The following is a 13,379-nucleotide window of genomic DNA, read 5'->3' on the forward strand; positions in this document are numbered from 1 at the left end:
TGAATGTCTGCAGGACATGCTTACCGTTTGTCTATCCATGTTCTTCTACTAACAACCAGCGGGGTTGGCATATAGATGCGCAGAGACTGGCGTACTGCTCCACTCAGGAGCTCTCTATGACAGAAAGCAGAACAGCAGATTATTTGCAGTTGCACGAGAGTTGCAAGTTAGTAAGGTGTAAATTTTGTCGCTATTAGATTGAGAGAGGTCTTTTTTCGGTTTAAGAGCAAATTTTGCTCTTTGTTTTTTAGTGTCAAACTCAGTCAATCCTGTGGAGAAACATCTTCTCCTTTTAGTTGATTAGTTGTTGACTTTTCATCCCTCCACTCAGAAGTTGCTTTTTGACCTTTCGCCACCATGTGGGAGTTCAGGTCCATGTCTTTCTGGCGGGCGGTGTTTGCTGAGTTCTATGGCACAATGTTCTTCGTGTTCTTCGGGCTGGGGGCGGCCCTCCGCTGGACCACCGGGCCCCATAATGTTCTTCATGTTGCCTTTTGCTTTGGTTTGGCGGCCGCCACCTTCATCCAGTCTATTGGCCACATCAGTGGAGGACACATCAACCCAGCCGTTACCTTTGCCTACCTGATTGGCTCTCAGATGTCCCTGTTCCGTGCTTTCTTCTACATCATTGCCCAGTGTCTCGGAGCGCTGGCTGGTGCTGCTGTGCTCTATGGGGTCACACCCAACAACATGCGGGGAAACTTGGCACTGAACACGGTAAGATTGCCGTCACCTGCTGTTACCTATCATTTTCCCATACTCGGAAAGGAACTATAAATTAAAATACTTTACAACTAGGTGCACTCTTTCTTGAGACTGGATGGATGTATTGAAAGCTAAATGTCTGTTTCAATTTCAAACAGTGTTTGTCTTGACTTCTCAGTTCAATCCATCCCTCTGTCTTTCCCTCTGCAGCTGCAGCCAGGCATCAGCTTGGGCATGGCCACCACAATTGAGATTTTCCTCACCCTCCAGCTTGTCGTCTGCATCTTTGCTGTGACAGATGAGAGACGCAACGGACGCCTGGGCTCTGCTGCTTTGGCCATTGGCTTCTCTGTGCTCATGGGGCATCTTCTTGGGGTAAAAACCAACCCGGGGTCTATAAACTTGAAAATACACTCCGGGTTCATACAACGATATCCTAACAAGCTAAACAAGCACCTTTACAGTCCTAATCCCGACTTCTTTCTCTTACCTAGATGTACTACACTGGCGCCGGAATGAACCCTGCAAGGTCCTTTGCTCCAGCTGTTCTGGTCAGGAATTTTGTCAACCATTGGGTAAGATAACTGTATCTGCAAAATGACTTCACACCATAGCATGAACATGACATCCTCAGACTAAACAACACTGTCTGCTCTCTGTCATATCTGTAAACAACAGGTGTACTGGGTGGGTCCTATGATTGGTGGTGCCATGGGTGCCTTGCTGTATGACTTCATGCTGTTCCCTCGTTTCCGTGGCCTCTCCGAGAGGCTCGCCACACTGAAGGGCGCCCGATCCCCAGAGGCCGACGGCCAGCAGGAGACCAGGGGGGAGCCCATCGAGCTCAAGACACAGGCCCTATAAGCCCGGAGTTAGAAGATTGGCTTTTCTGAACCCCCTCCTCCCGCCCACCTCATCCCTCACCTGTCATGCCTCCCTCTGCACCCTCAGTTCCTGGTCCATCCTCAGCCCACACACTATTTTTGCACACATACCTCCTCCCTGTCTCAACACATGCTACTATAGATCCCAAACGTTTTGTTTTCCTTTTTTTGAATCTAGAACTGGACCTCCTGATTTACAGTAAAGGGGCACCCACAGCCCTGGTCATCCTTTCTGATTTTACCACTACCCATCCTACATTTTCTTCTTCTCCCCTTGGATCACAGGACAAAGATGGAGGGTTGGAAGAAGACTTGCCACTGACAGAAGCACCCTGTGCCCTGTGGTGTGGGGAGTCAGTCACTCCTGGCTGACCAGGTGGCTATATACTGCTCAGGACAGGGGCTGCTATTGCTGTCTTTCCTTTGCTTCCCTTTCTCTTTCTTTTCTATTTTTTCCCTCCTTCCTATTTTGTAGTCTGCTAGGAGTGACGCTACAATAGAGCAGTGGACTTCTGAATGCTTTTTTCCCCCGTTTTGATCCAGTGTGATCTCGCCCTTTGTTTGTTTTGTTCCATGAACTTTGGGTAAATTACATGTAGTTATTGTACTTCACTAGTATTTATTTGGCTTATGTGCAAGTGCATGCGTGATGAGGAGTGAGAGAAAGACAGTGTGCTTGCGTGTCTGTGTGCATGTGTATGCTTGTGTGTTTGTTTTAACTGATCATTCCTTTGTTTGTGTTTTGAGTTTTCTTTTCATCTATTTTGCCAGCTTTTTTAGAGAAAGACGCTCCCTTTTTATTGCGCTCGCTAAAACCACAAAAGTCCAATACACCAATTCAATCAATTCCATGTTTAGAGTGGTCCTATTGTTTTTTAATAGCAGTTGAAGATCATCAATGCATTTGAATCCAGTCAGATTCAGGCAGTTCCAGGTTTGTGTCTCATCTAGTGAAGCACACGCACTCACATTCATATTTGTATTAAAATAAACAACAAAAACACCCAGTGAAATTATTTGAACTTTCAGAAATTCAGTGAAGTTATAATTGCAAATCCCTAAATTGTATTATTGCACCCATATATGCTAACCATTGTTTGTTTGTTTTAATGATTTCATTTCAGTGGGAAATCCGCTGGTTTACATAACCTCCACCATATCCCAAAACAGCTTCCTGAGAATTTGTTTTGGATGGTGACTTCCTGAGTTCATTTTTTTCTCCAAGCTTTAAAGCAGCGCTTACCAGATATTCATGTACAAGTGTGTAAAACTGGTTTGCTTTTACCTTCACGTGCCTGCCATGGTAAAACAAAGAGAGCAAACCTGACAGGAACAAGCATTTTCTCTTTGGACTGTGCTGTTTGACATGACTGAAGGGTCGTTCTACATCAGCTTGAGGTTAGAAATGAAAGAGTGCATGAGGTGTGACGGCTTCTTGCTGGTGTTAGCAAACACCTGGTGACTTCTCTTTTCTTAACTGTGCTGGGTGGCTCTCAAAGAGTGAGATCACTTCACTGGACAAGGCCCTCGGATATTTTGGGGGAAGAGACTGAACTCTTTAGTGTGCTTGTACAGGGCGGTGGATGTACACCTTTATTTTCATACAGTCTACACATGAGAGAATGAACTTTGAAGTTGAATTGGCCTGATGTCCCCTCTCTCTTCCATCCCTCCTTCACTCACCCTACCTCCTCCCTTTGTTCACCAGGCAGCCACTCTGTTCCTCTGTCATGAGGGAACATCTTCAGCTGCTGGGATGGAGGGAAGGGGACAAGGTACCGAGATAAGTTAGCATTTTACAAATTACACCAGAGCAGTCACTGAACCAGATATGTAAGCTGATTCTCTTTCTGCTTCCTCTACATAATCTTTGTGTGTGTGTGTGTGTGTGTGATTTCCCTGGCAGTGGTTGAGTAGAAATTACATTTTAATGGCCTGTTGAAACTAGAACTTGTTTTCTAATGGGGGGAAAAAGCTTTGTGATGTACAGTGTATAGTGTTCTTCTTTTTTAATTTCATGACTGTTGAAACTGGACAGACAGGAAATATAATACGCTAGCTATGCAATGTCTCCCATTTGGCTAATGGATTATGGAAGCGACGCTGGTTATGTTATACAGCAATATGGTTTAATTCAATAGACAGCCTTTGTGGTAACAGGCATACCTTCCCAATCAAAATGCCATTGCTTATTTTTATATTTAAAAGAAAATCTGAAAATTATTAAGTTTCCAACTCCTGTTTTGTCTCCTTTCTTTTAGAGTAAGTGTAATAAAAAGAAATACAGGATTTAGATATATGCTTTCAGTCAGCATAGACCAATAAAGCAATTCTTATATTTATACAGCAATCGTCATATAGTTAATAACACACTTCTCACTCCCAAACGAATCATTTCCATAAACAAATCAGATGAGATTGTGTACCTCGAAAGCTGTAATTCATCTGTCCGCAGCTGCTTGTACTGAAGAATATTTTCCACTGTGCAGTGATAACTCATGGATCTTGACTTAAGGGAGAAATGACCAATTTCTTGTAAATAAATTCAAACAAATGTTTTTGACTATTTACAGAAAAAGTGAAATTTTATTTGTCTCCACAGTGAAAGACTATAAGGATTGTAGTAGTATCCCCAGGGTGATATAAACAAAAGTCACTCCACAAGATATGAAAGGTTAAGTATACATATAACATCTGTTCTCAACATCCAACACACACTGTTATGTGATAACATGCACAGCACTGGCAGTGACGATAGGTAGTGCTAAACTTGTTGTAAAAACATCTTTTATGGGAATGACTGGTTTGGGTTAACATTCAATGCATATAAAAACAGCCATAATAAAATTTAAAAAAAAATTAAAGCTCGGACAAGTGAGAAAACACTATAATGTGTCAGAATTACCGTTAGGTCCATGGGCGTTTGTACAACAGCACAATGTTTGTAGTTTTGCATCTGTACTCCACCCCAGGGGTTTCTAAACCTGACAATCAACATGTGATTGAAGTGCAGATTTTCAGCTTTAATTCAAAGACTTTATCAAAAGTATTGCATTAAATGATCAGGAATTACAGACTTTTATAGAATATTACATGGCAAACCCTCTGCTCTCATCTAAAATGCTGCAAAACAGTTTAAAATAGTGTTTCACATTGCAAAGGGACCCAAAGCAAACTGCTAAAGCAACCCAAGAGTTTGTAAAGGCAAAGAAAATAGGCTATACTTCAATGGCCAAGTCAACCACCTGATGTCAGCCCAGTACAGCACGATTTTCCTTCCTGTTAAGTGCAGAAATTTTAGTTTATCTAGTTATTTTTAAGCCTCTAAATGTCAGTACTTTCCCAAACTGTTAATGCAATATTTTTGTTACACCCCTCCATTTGAAGCTACAAGTCTGCACTTCAATCACAACTTGAATATGTGATTTAAAAATCCCCCATGGTGGTGTACAGAGGCAAAACTACAAAGATTCTATTATTGTCCAAACGTCTATGGATTTAACTGTCTGTTTTCCTGAACTGCTTACTTAATAACATTATTGTTGTGCTTGAAAATAAAGGGAAATAAGGGGAAATCGGTTTGAAAATATATTTTTACTTTGACTCTTCTTTGGTATTTTTTTAGTATGCTTGGGCCTTAAAAAAAACTTAAAAAAACACGCACAGTGGCACAAAGTTCGTTGAAAACAATAAAACTAGAACTACTAAGTATCAGCTGACATTAAACAAGAAATTGTTTGATAGAACAGAAAACACAAAATTGAATTTTTAATTGACATACAGTAGATCTAATATAAACTTTGCCCATCACCCTTCATAACTTCTGACATTTTGCGCAGTCTGTCAGTGTTGTGACAGTCTCACAGTCACCACTGCCAGAAAAGGTGTTTATTCCTTAATGAGTATTTACCATGCGCTATATGCAGAGACTAAATGAATAATATACTGTGAGAAAAGTGAAAACACAAAGGGTTACATACAATGTATGACTAAAATAGACCAACATGCAATATACTCCAAACACTAATAAAACAAAATCCCCTGGTGTCTTAAAGTCCACTGGCCAGCAATGTCATGTGCCCTTGCCCTTTTTATACCCGCTGTCACACTTATAGCCACTGTTGGAAAAATGCTATAGTCTGTACAGTAATCCAAATCTTTTCCTAAATACAAGCAAAGAAACACACACACACACACACAACAGAAGGGAAAAGAAAAGCAAAAAGAAAAGACATTAACAGACCTGCCACTAGGCAAGTTCTTGTTGACATGCACACAAAGGCACAGATGGCTGCAAAAAAAGCATTTTTGTTCTGGTTTGTTCTCAGTTTTACTTTGGATTTAAACTGATTTTCTCCTCTTTCTTAACATGTTGAGCCCCAGACAAATCAAGTTTGTCTCAAAATCTTCACTGGTCGTAGTCCAAACTTTAGATGTTGAGAGTCAAGGAAGAGAATCTGCTCAAATGGTGGCACGTTTGTTACATGACACAAGTCTGGCTTCAATCTCTAGCCGGCTTCTTCTTTGCACAGCCCACAGGAAGACTCTAGATTAATCGAAAAAGTTCAAATCTGGTAGCCTAGAAAAAGAGAGCGCAAGCGTAAGATGTTACTGTCTAATAATCAGTCACCATTGCAATGGATGTCTTACAGAAATTAACCCAAAAAAAAAAAAAAACGTACATGGGTTCCAGGCCAGGAGCTGTTGTTGCACCATCTATTATTTCATCAGAGAACTCTGATGAGTTGAACGGTGACGGGAACTGTTGCCTGAAAGAAGAAGCAATAGTTAAAAACCACAAAAATAATAAAAATAATAAAAATACGTATAGACCGCAGAAATCCACGATATAGATTCACAGATAAATGTGCGATGTAGTGAGTCCATGAAAGATGAACCGCGATGTGAAGCAGGAATACACGCACATGTATAGATGTTTATTTCCGTGGCACCGTTTAATGTAAATAAAATGTTTTCACATTTTATTTACATTACACAGACTGTCAAGTAGCATCGTAAATGTGGTACACAACAGTGTGTTTCCTGTAGATATGCTGTTTTCAAGACGCAATAAAGAATATTCAAACAAAGTTGTTCACATTTCAATATTTTTTGTGCCCAGAATCTGAATATCTGATCATTTCTGATAATTTATAGATATTTATGTTGAAACAGGGAGTGCGTGGTACGGAAGTGAAATATATAGAGTTATCACATTATCACTGGTTAATATGAACAGATTGCTCTAAATGAGATTAAAAAAATGTGTAGGCTTGATACTTACATAGAGAAGCTACTCTGTGAGGTTTCAGGCCCTTGTACTATAGGTGCTGGGGCTATAGGCTCCCTGCAAATGTATGTAAAATGAAAGGTAAGAACACAATGTGAAGCAAAAGGAAAGTCCAGATCAGTAGAAAAAAAAAACAGTGGGTCAATCAGTTATTTAAAAGAAAAACACTGAAAGATTTAAATTAAGTAATTGGTGTGGATGTTGAGTATAAAAGAGAAATACATAAAAGCAACACTTACACATTGAAGCTAGAGTGAAGCGAGGGCATGGTATCCCTGGACATACAAAATAAAAGCACATAATATGAAGTGTAACCAAAGTCCAAGATAGCGAAACAAAAAAGGCAAACAGTCCAACAGCACAGCTACTGCAACATTATCTTTTCTAACTATTAACAACAAAAACAAAATGAGACATGAAATGAAACATGATCTGTCATAACTGAAGTATATTTTCTAGATTTGAAGCTTCAGTGCATTATGGCATTAAGCATAAATCAGGATGTTTAATTACACCACCTAATGTGATATTTATGCCACACCTACCTTAAATTAACAGTATTGTTCATTACCATTAATGTTAAAATATAATTATTGTTGTTATCGATGAACCTTCAAATGCACTGTTTTATAAAAAAACATATCTATCTATCTAAAACTTCAATAACTTTTAGCTTTAAACACTAAAATGTTTGTGTTTTCTTATTTTCATGACAGATGACCTCATAGATTTCATTGTAAGTATAATTGTGACTATAAATGGGTAGCATTGGCAGCAACTACACCTTTCATGTAATTGCTGCCTGTGCTAAATGACTCTTCCTTAAATAGCAGAGCTGGTGGTATGGAAATACTGTACCAAAGACTGTACAAGTGACACTCACATGTTGAAGGAAGATGGTGTACTGGAAGTTGGGCGTTGGGCATCCCTGCACACATAAAAAGATACACACACATACACATGACATGTTCCCTATATGTATTATTTTGTTATGAATAGATCCTTACATGCCGACTTTAAGTTGGAGAGACACAGGGATGTAACCCTCGTTGGTGGACGACGTAGGCTCTGCTTCAAACCACAAAAAAGAGGTTAGTTTTTTACTTTCACTTTCTTTTCCTAAACTGAGAACATATGACTGTCTTTGTACAGGACAACCATTACCTGTGTAGAATTTTCTGAAAACGTCATGTTTAGGAAATTCAGGATACAGATACGTTATGTGGTCAATGTCGCGGATGCGGTCCCCGAGGCCACGGATCTCAAGATCTCTCTTGGTGAAAGGCTGGATGTTTTGGATTTTTTGTCCCCCATCTGGAAAAAAAAGTTTGATCTGTCACGTCATGTTTATAACCGCCAATTGCAAAACGAGTCGAAATGCAGTGTAAAATGCAAATATTTTACTCAAAAGTACTGGCTGCCAACAGTGCTACCCCTCAGCCTCCTAGTAGATGCACCTTTGGTACAAATTTGAAAACTGTAGGTGATTTTCTTGAGGTCAAGGTCACTGAGATTCAAGCTTGTCAAAGATTTTTAGCAGGTGCACATAAGGAGCTTGGAAAGAAAGTGACTGACTTCTTTAAGTTTCTTGAATACGTTTCACCTCTTATCACCTCTTATGTTCTACAACCAAAAGGTGGAGAATCTCAGGTATTTCAACCCTAGTTGGGGTTATCTCTTACGAAGGTCACTGACCCACTTTTAATCCCATCACAAGGTAAAAGCGTGGGTCATTACTGACAGAGATTTTGGGTGAAACCCCTGTGAGATAATGCCTCACCCTATCATGTGACCTTTTGAGGTCACCTGAATGCAAGATGTTCTTCTTGCACTTGCACTTTGGGAGGAACACCCTTCAGTATGAAAGGGAATCAGGAAAACTAGTGGACCACCTCTTGCTTTGACATGAGAGGCAGACAGGCTCAACATAGAAGAGCAGGTGAAACCACTGTGAGAACTTGCATTATGCTATCACGTGAACTATTGAGGTCACCTGAAAGCAACATATCAGTGAAGCTTGAGACTGCATAGTAGGTGGCAGAGAGTTGGTGTCTTAAGCCACCTGCTCTGTTTGATGGTTGTTCACAGAGAACACAGATGCCCCTGTTTCACTCCTCTTTCAAACCATCTGTCTTCTCTGTCCAAAATTTGAAAACTGGCATCCTCGGAAGAGTGGCCTTTATCCTTTAGGTCAGTGTTCATTTTGACAGCAGATTTTGCTTTCGTTTTATTCATAATCTTTTGACTAAAATGTCATTTAGTTTTAGTCATAATTTAAACATCTAAATTGTTTTCAGTCTGGTTCTCGTAGACTAAATATCATGGAGTTATCCTAGACTAAATCTGATTTCTGTGTCTTATTTTCCCTGACATTAAATGTGAAATGTGGTCACATGTCTGCTATTCTCTTATAACATTTTGATACATTTTCGTGAGAAACAGGGAGCACCTGTTTCTTGGCAGCAGATCAGACGTGTGCATCTAACCTGACTCCACAAGGATTTAACGATTCAATCACTTCCAAACTTGTCCCGCCTATGTACACAACTTAATTAGTTCTGATTGGATCCCATGACTCAGGAACATTTTCATCGTGTTTTTATTCATCGACAAAAGTGTCATCATAGTTTTTGTCGTCGTGCATTAGTTTTTATTTAGTTATCGTCTTATTTTTGTTAGGAAAAAAAAAACAAGTTGTTGACGAAAACTATGATGGAAATTATTAGTCAAAGAGATTAACATTGCTTTAGGTGCTGAGATAACATTGAACTGAACATTAACCAGTGGTCTGTCAACACTTACTTTCAGTAGCAGACACATAAGCGATGGTGATGCCTCCAATTTCCGAGTCACTAAATCGAAGCAGGAATGTTCCATTGGGCCTGTCTTTGAGAATCAGGTGGAGATGCTGCTTCCCAATAAAACCAAATATCAGCCTGTTGGAGCAAAACACTGTAAGCTTTTTTATCACAGGCTATTGACATTCACTGGTGAAACAGCAGCAGAATCTTCCTACCCTTCGCTCCAGTATGTCTTCAGGTGTTTCTTGGTCAGCTCCATTACTCCCTCAAACCACTGCCAGAAGGTAAACGGTCGACCTGGGAGAACCTCCTGTAATGTTGAAAGGCACCGTAAGATTTGTGGGTCAAAGTGACCTGTGCCAGCAAATATAAGCACATGCGAACCTTATTAAACTGGGCCCAGGAAACCATCATGTTGCTGAAATCCTCATTAAAGTCGGGCTTATCAAAGACCTTCTGTGCCAAGAAGTGTTGGTTGTACTGGTCCAGGTTGTGCTGCGTCCCAACCTCAGATGTAAATTTGCTGTTGAGAGTGTTGTACATCATCCTCCACGGCACGCGGTCCGGCACCACAAAGGGTACTCTGTCCTGATGGCAGTGACATAAAGGCTGATAAAGCGAAAACACTGATACACATATTTTTTTTTTAAATTTGTGAGGGGACGAGTAAAACCAAATTTAAAATGGAAAGAGAAAAAGGAAAATATATAAACGCACTATTATGGATGTTAAATGCAGACTTTAGAATTTTGGTGAACTGCGTTTATTCCCTCATGATAAATGTCTGCTATTTATTTATGTTCTATTTTTATGACATTTCCACTTTCCCACACACGGGCTCTAGGGACACTCAACTCTTGCCAAGTTCAGGACATTGGGTCAAGTGTGTCACTGCACTCATATTTTTTCCACATGACTGCTGCCACACCTCTTATTTAAAGTTCAAGTTCAATTTTTTTTGGGCAGCACGGTGGCACGGTGGTTAGCACTGTTGCCGCACAGCAAGAAGGTCCTGAGTTCAATTCCACCATCAGGCCGGGGTCTTTCTGTGTGGAGTTTGCATGTTCTCCCCGTGTTTGCGTGGGTTCCCTCCGGGTACTCCGGCTTCCTCCCACCGTCCAAAGACATGCAGCTTGTGGGGATAGGTTAATCGGATAATCCAAATTGCCACTAGGTGTGAATGAGAGAACGAGTGAATGAGAGTGCGAATGGTTGTCTGCCCCTGTGTGTTGGCCCTGCGACAGACTGGCGACCTGTCCAGGGTGTACCCTGCCTCTCGCCCTATGACAGCTGGGATAGGCTCCAGCGCCCCCCGCGACCCTGAAAAGGATAAGCGGAAGCGAATGGATGGATGAAAGTTCAATTTTTATTTGCCACATGCAGTGGCAGGTTGCCCTGCAGTGGAATGAACCCCGCCCCTGACCTTACACACACAACACAGACATCACATGGGGATGCAAGTCAGAGACGGTTGCATTACAGGAAAAATCACTGAAATATTCACTACAATGGGAAAGTACAAGAGGAAAAAAAGAGACCTCTACTCATGCTGGGCTGTAGGAGGCAGCATGAGAACAGGAAACAAAAAAACTCCTCTGCACAGAAAGCACAGAAATGTCCACAGTACAACATTATAGAGCATGTGACCAGCAACAGGGTTGGGTAGGGGATGAGGAGTAATCCCAGGCAACACAGCAGCCATCCTGCCACTGCGCCGACTCTCCAGCGCGGGCCCAGACCCGCCTCGTGTTCCCAGGAGCCAACAAGCATCGAAGGCATAAAGGATATGCTGTTAGCTGCTGCTTCTGCATTTGTGCATTTTATAAGCAACAGTCACCTCCTAACAGCTGCCTCTGTGTTTCTTCCACCGCAAGGGGAAGTTGATATAATGCCTCGCCAGTCCCTGCTGAATTCCAGTTCAGGGGTCAAGTCGAGAGTATGAAGCACATATTGTATGTTGTAGCTTTCAAACACTTGTAACAGCAGAAAAGACAAGCTGCAATACTAAATGTAAAAAGGAAAAATCAAAAGAAGAACTTCACACTTACTCGCTCAGAAAATGCACAGTCCCATATGATGGTGGCCACAGCATTGTTGTCTTGACTGCCGTGAACAATAACAACCACTGGCTGAGAGATCACCTGTAATCAGACATGTTACGTTACCCGACCCCTTTAAAGTCACCATAACTACACCGTATGTGTGCTCAGCATGCATTCAACAAAACAGATCATAAGTTAGCAAAATAACTCAAGTCAACTGTGTAATGTGAACAGTTAAACAACAGTCAGAATGCCGGATAGGGTCAAACCTGTATCCTGTACGGAGTCTCACAGCCTGTGATGTTGATCTCTGAGGAGAACAGGAGGGCAAATTTCTCCTCTGTCACAGACTCTGATCCTTTTCTGTCTGCTCTCTTGATTTTCTTGATGGACTGTTAAATCAAAAACAAAGTTTGCATTTCCCAACGATGCTGAACGTCAATCAAATATGAGCTGTAAATGTAGACCCGCACATACCATGTTTCTGAAGTTGGAGCATGTGCTCTTGGTGGCTGCGTTGTGTTCTAGGACGGCCGAATTGTTGATGAGTTCACCAACATTATCACTGCAGGTAACATCATTTTATTGTCAGTTATTTCCTCATACAAATACTGGATAGTCAGTACCTTGATATTAACCACTTAAAGTTTTAACCTCTGTAGTTAATTTGATTTAATTATGTGCTAATCTACAAGATGCTAAAAAAACAAACAAGATCGTGACATACATCCTGCACAGCCTCAGATCAAATTTACACAGCAGAAATGCTTGTTGACAATATGAGGTGTTCAGTGTTAACTAATAAATCTAACCAAACAGCTGACTCTGTTGTTAATGTTACTGTAGATAAACGCTACAATTGTATAGTTAGGCTTACTCACACCTTTGCCTTTCAAGTAAATAATAAATGGTTGCAGCTGATTTCTGTTATGTATCTACATTATTGTGTTAAAATAATGTGGGAAATAATTATTTTAAGAATTTTGGTGATTTTAATTTAACTGTGAACACAACATTTAAACTTTAATAACAACACAGCAAATAACAGGAGCTTTAGAAGAGCTTTGAAAGTTAGGTGTGAATGTTTCCTGCCAATTGTGCTATAAAGAATAAGAAAACATGCCCATAGTTTCCACACTTCCGATGTGGGGAAGATTGCAACATCAAGTACATGTTAGATCTTGTCCCATGCTCTGTTTGCTCTGCACAATTTTCTGCAGGTTCTTTGTGGCCTATTTGCTCTGTGTGGCACCTTTGGGGAAGCAGACACGCAGACCTACACCTCTTATGCATCCATGACAGAGACAGAGAGCAGAGGAGAGACCCAGCGATGGAGCTTGATCACAGTTTTTATTTCTTCCCTCACAATTTGCCACAGTGAGGATATTCTGTCAAAGTGTGAGGGGATTTCAGATTCCAGCCCAGAAACACACGACTCACCCATGTACATTTGCCAGGTTCCTGGCCTGTATTTCATTAATGATCTGCGCCTTCACCAACACAGGCTTCCCAGGAGCTACCTTCTCTCCCAGCAGATATCGCACAGTTGTGGAGAACTTTGACTGTGTCTTTATCACCTGTGGGGGCTGCTTGTCCACTATAAGAGAGCTGAAAGGGTTACAGAGTTAGACAACTGTCTTCTTCTTTTTAAAAAAGG

At 41.0% G+C, this 13,379-nt stretch overlaps 2 protein-coding genes across 3 annotated transcripts in view; one reads left to right on the forward strand and one right to left on the reverse strand.

The window, feature by feature from the left end:
• On the forward strand, positions 1-4,373 carry mipa (major intrinsic protein of lens fiber a). The gene is made up of 4 exons (XM_085261047.1): positions 1-717; positions 916-1,080; positions 1,200-1,280; positions 1,384-4,373. The coding sequence occupies exons 1-4, from the start codon at positions 358-360 to the stop codon at positions 1,567-1,569; spliced, it is 792 nt and encodes a 263-aa protein (XP_085117173.1). The 5' UTR covers positions 1-357; the 3' UTR covers positions 1,570-4,373.
• The window catches only part of stat6 (signal transducer and activator of transcription 6, interleukin-4 induced), a 24,333-nt gene continuing 15,099 nt past the window's right edge, over positions 4,146-13,379 (reverse strand). The window contains exons 9-22 of one of the 2 annotated variants that reach the window (XM_085261044.1): positions 13,163-13,330; positions 12,200-12,287; positions 11,992-12,114; positions 11,729-11,821; positions 10,065-10,268; positions 9,896-9,990; positions 9,682-9,815; positions 8,044-8,193; positions 7,887-7,950; positions 7,763-7,807; positions 7,119-7,154; positions 6,874-6,936; positions 6,272-6,358; positions 4,146-6,168 (exon numbers count right to left, since the gene is read on the reverse strand). In XM_085261044.1, coding sequence (XP_085117170.1) covers positions 6,141-6,168; positions 6,272-6,358; positions 6,874-6,936; positions 7,119-7,154; positions 7,763-7,807; positions 7,887-7,950; positions 8,044-8,193; positions 9,682-9,815; positions 9,896-9,990; positions 10,065-10,268; positions 11,729-11,821; positions 11,992-12,114; positions 12,200-12,287; positions 13,163-13,330 — 1,378 coding nt within the window. In that variant the 3' untranslated portion in view covers positions 4,146-6,140. The remainder of the gene's footprint in view (positions 6,169-6,271; positions 6,359-6,873; positions 6,937-7,118; positions 7,155-7,762; positions 7,808-7,886; positions 7,951-8,043; positions 8,194-9,681; positions 9,816-9,895; positions 9,991-10,064; positions 10,269-11,728; positions 11,822-11,991; positions 12,115-12,199; positions 12,288-13,162; positions 13,331-13,379) is intronic. The other variant, XM_085261045.1, reaches the window with a different exon arrangement.

The sequence above is a fragment of the Mchenga conophoros genome, linkage group LG20, assembly GCF_057382185.1.
Source record: "Mchenga conophoros isolate Kocher_MC1m ecotype Shallow Benthic linkage group LG20, M_conophoros_male_GT1.1, whole genome shotgun sequence".
NCBI classification, from domain to species: domain Eukaryota; kingdom Metazoa; phylum Chordata; class Actinopteri; order Cichliformes; family Cichlidae; genus Mchenga; species Mchenga conophoros.

Bases quoted from the DNA above. Each gene is read 5' to 3' on its own strand.
- mipa (XM_085261047.1), top strand. From the start codon at position 358: ATGTGGGAGTTCAGGTCCATGTCTTTCTGGCGGGCGGTGTTTGCTGAG. The intron at 718-915 runs GTAAGATTGCCG...TTCCCTCTGCAG, and splicing joins GAAACTTGGCACTGAACACG to CTGCAGCCAGGCATCAGCTT. The intron at 1,081-1,199 runs GTAAAAACCAAC...TCTCTTACCTAG, and splicing joins TCATGGGGCATCTTCTTGGG to ATGTACTACACTGGCGCCGG.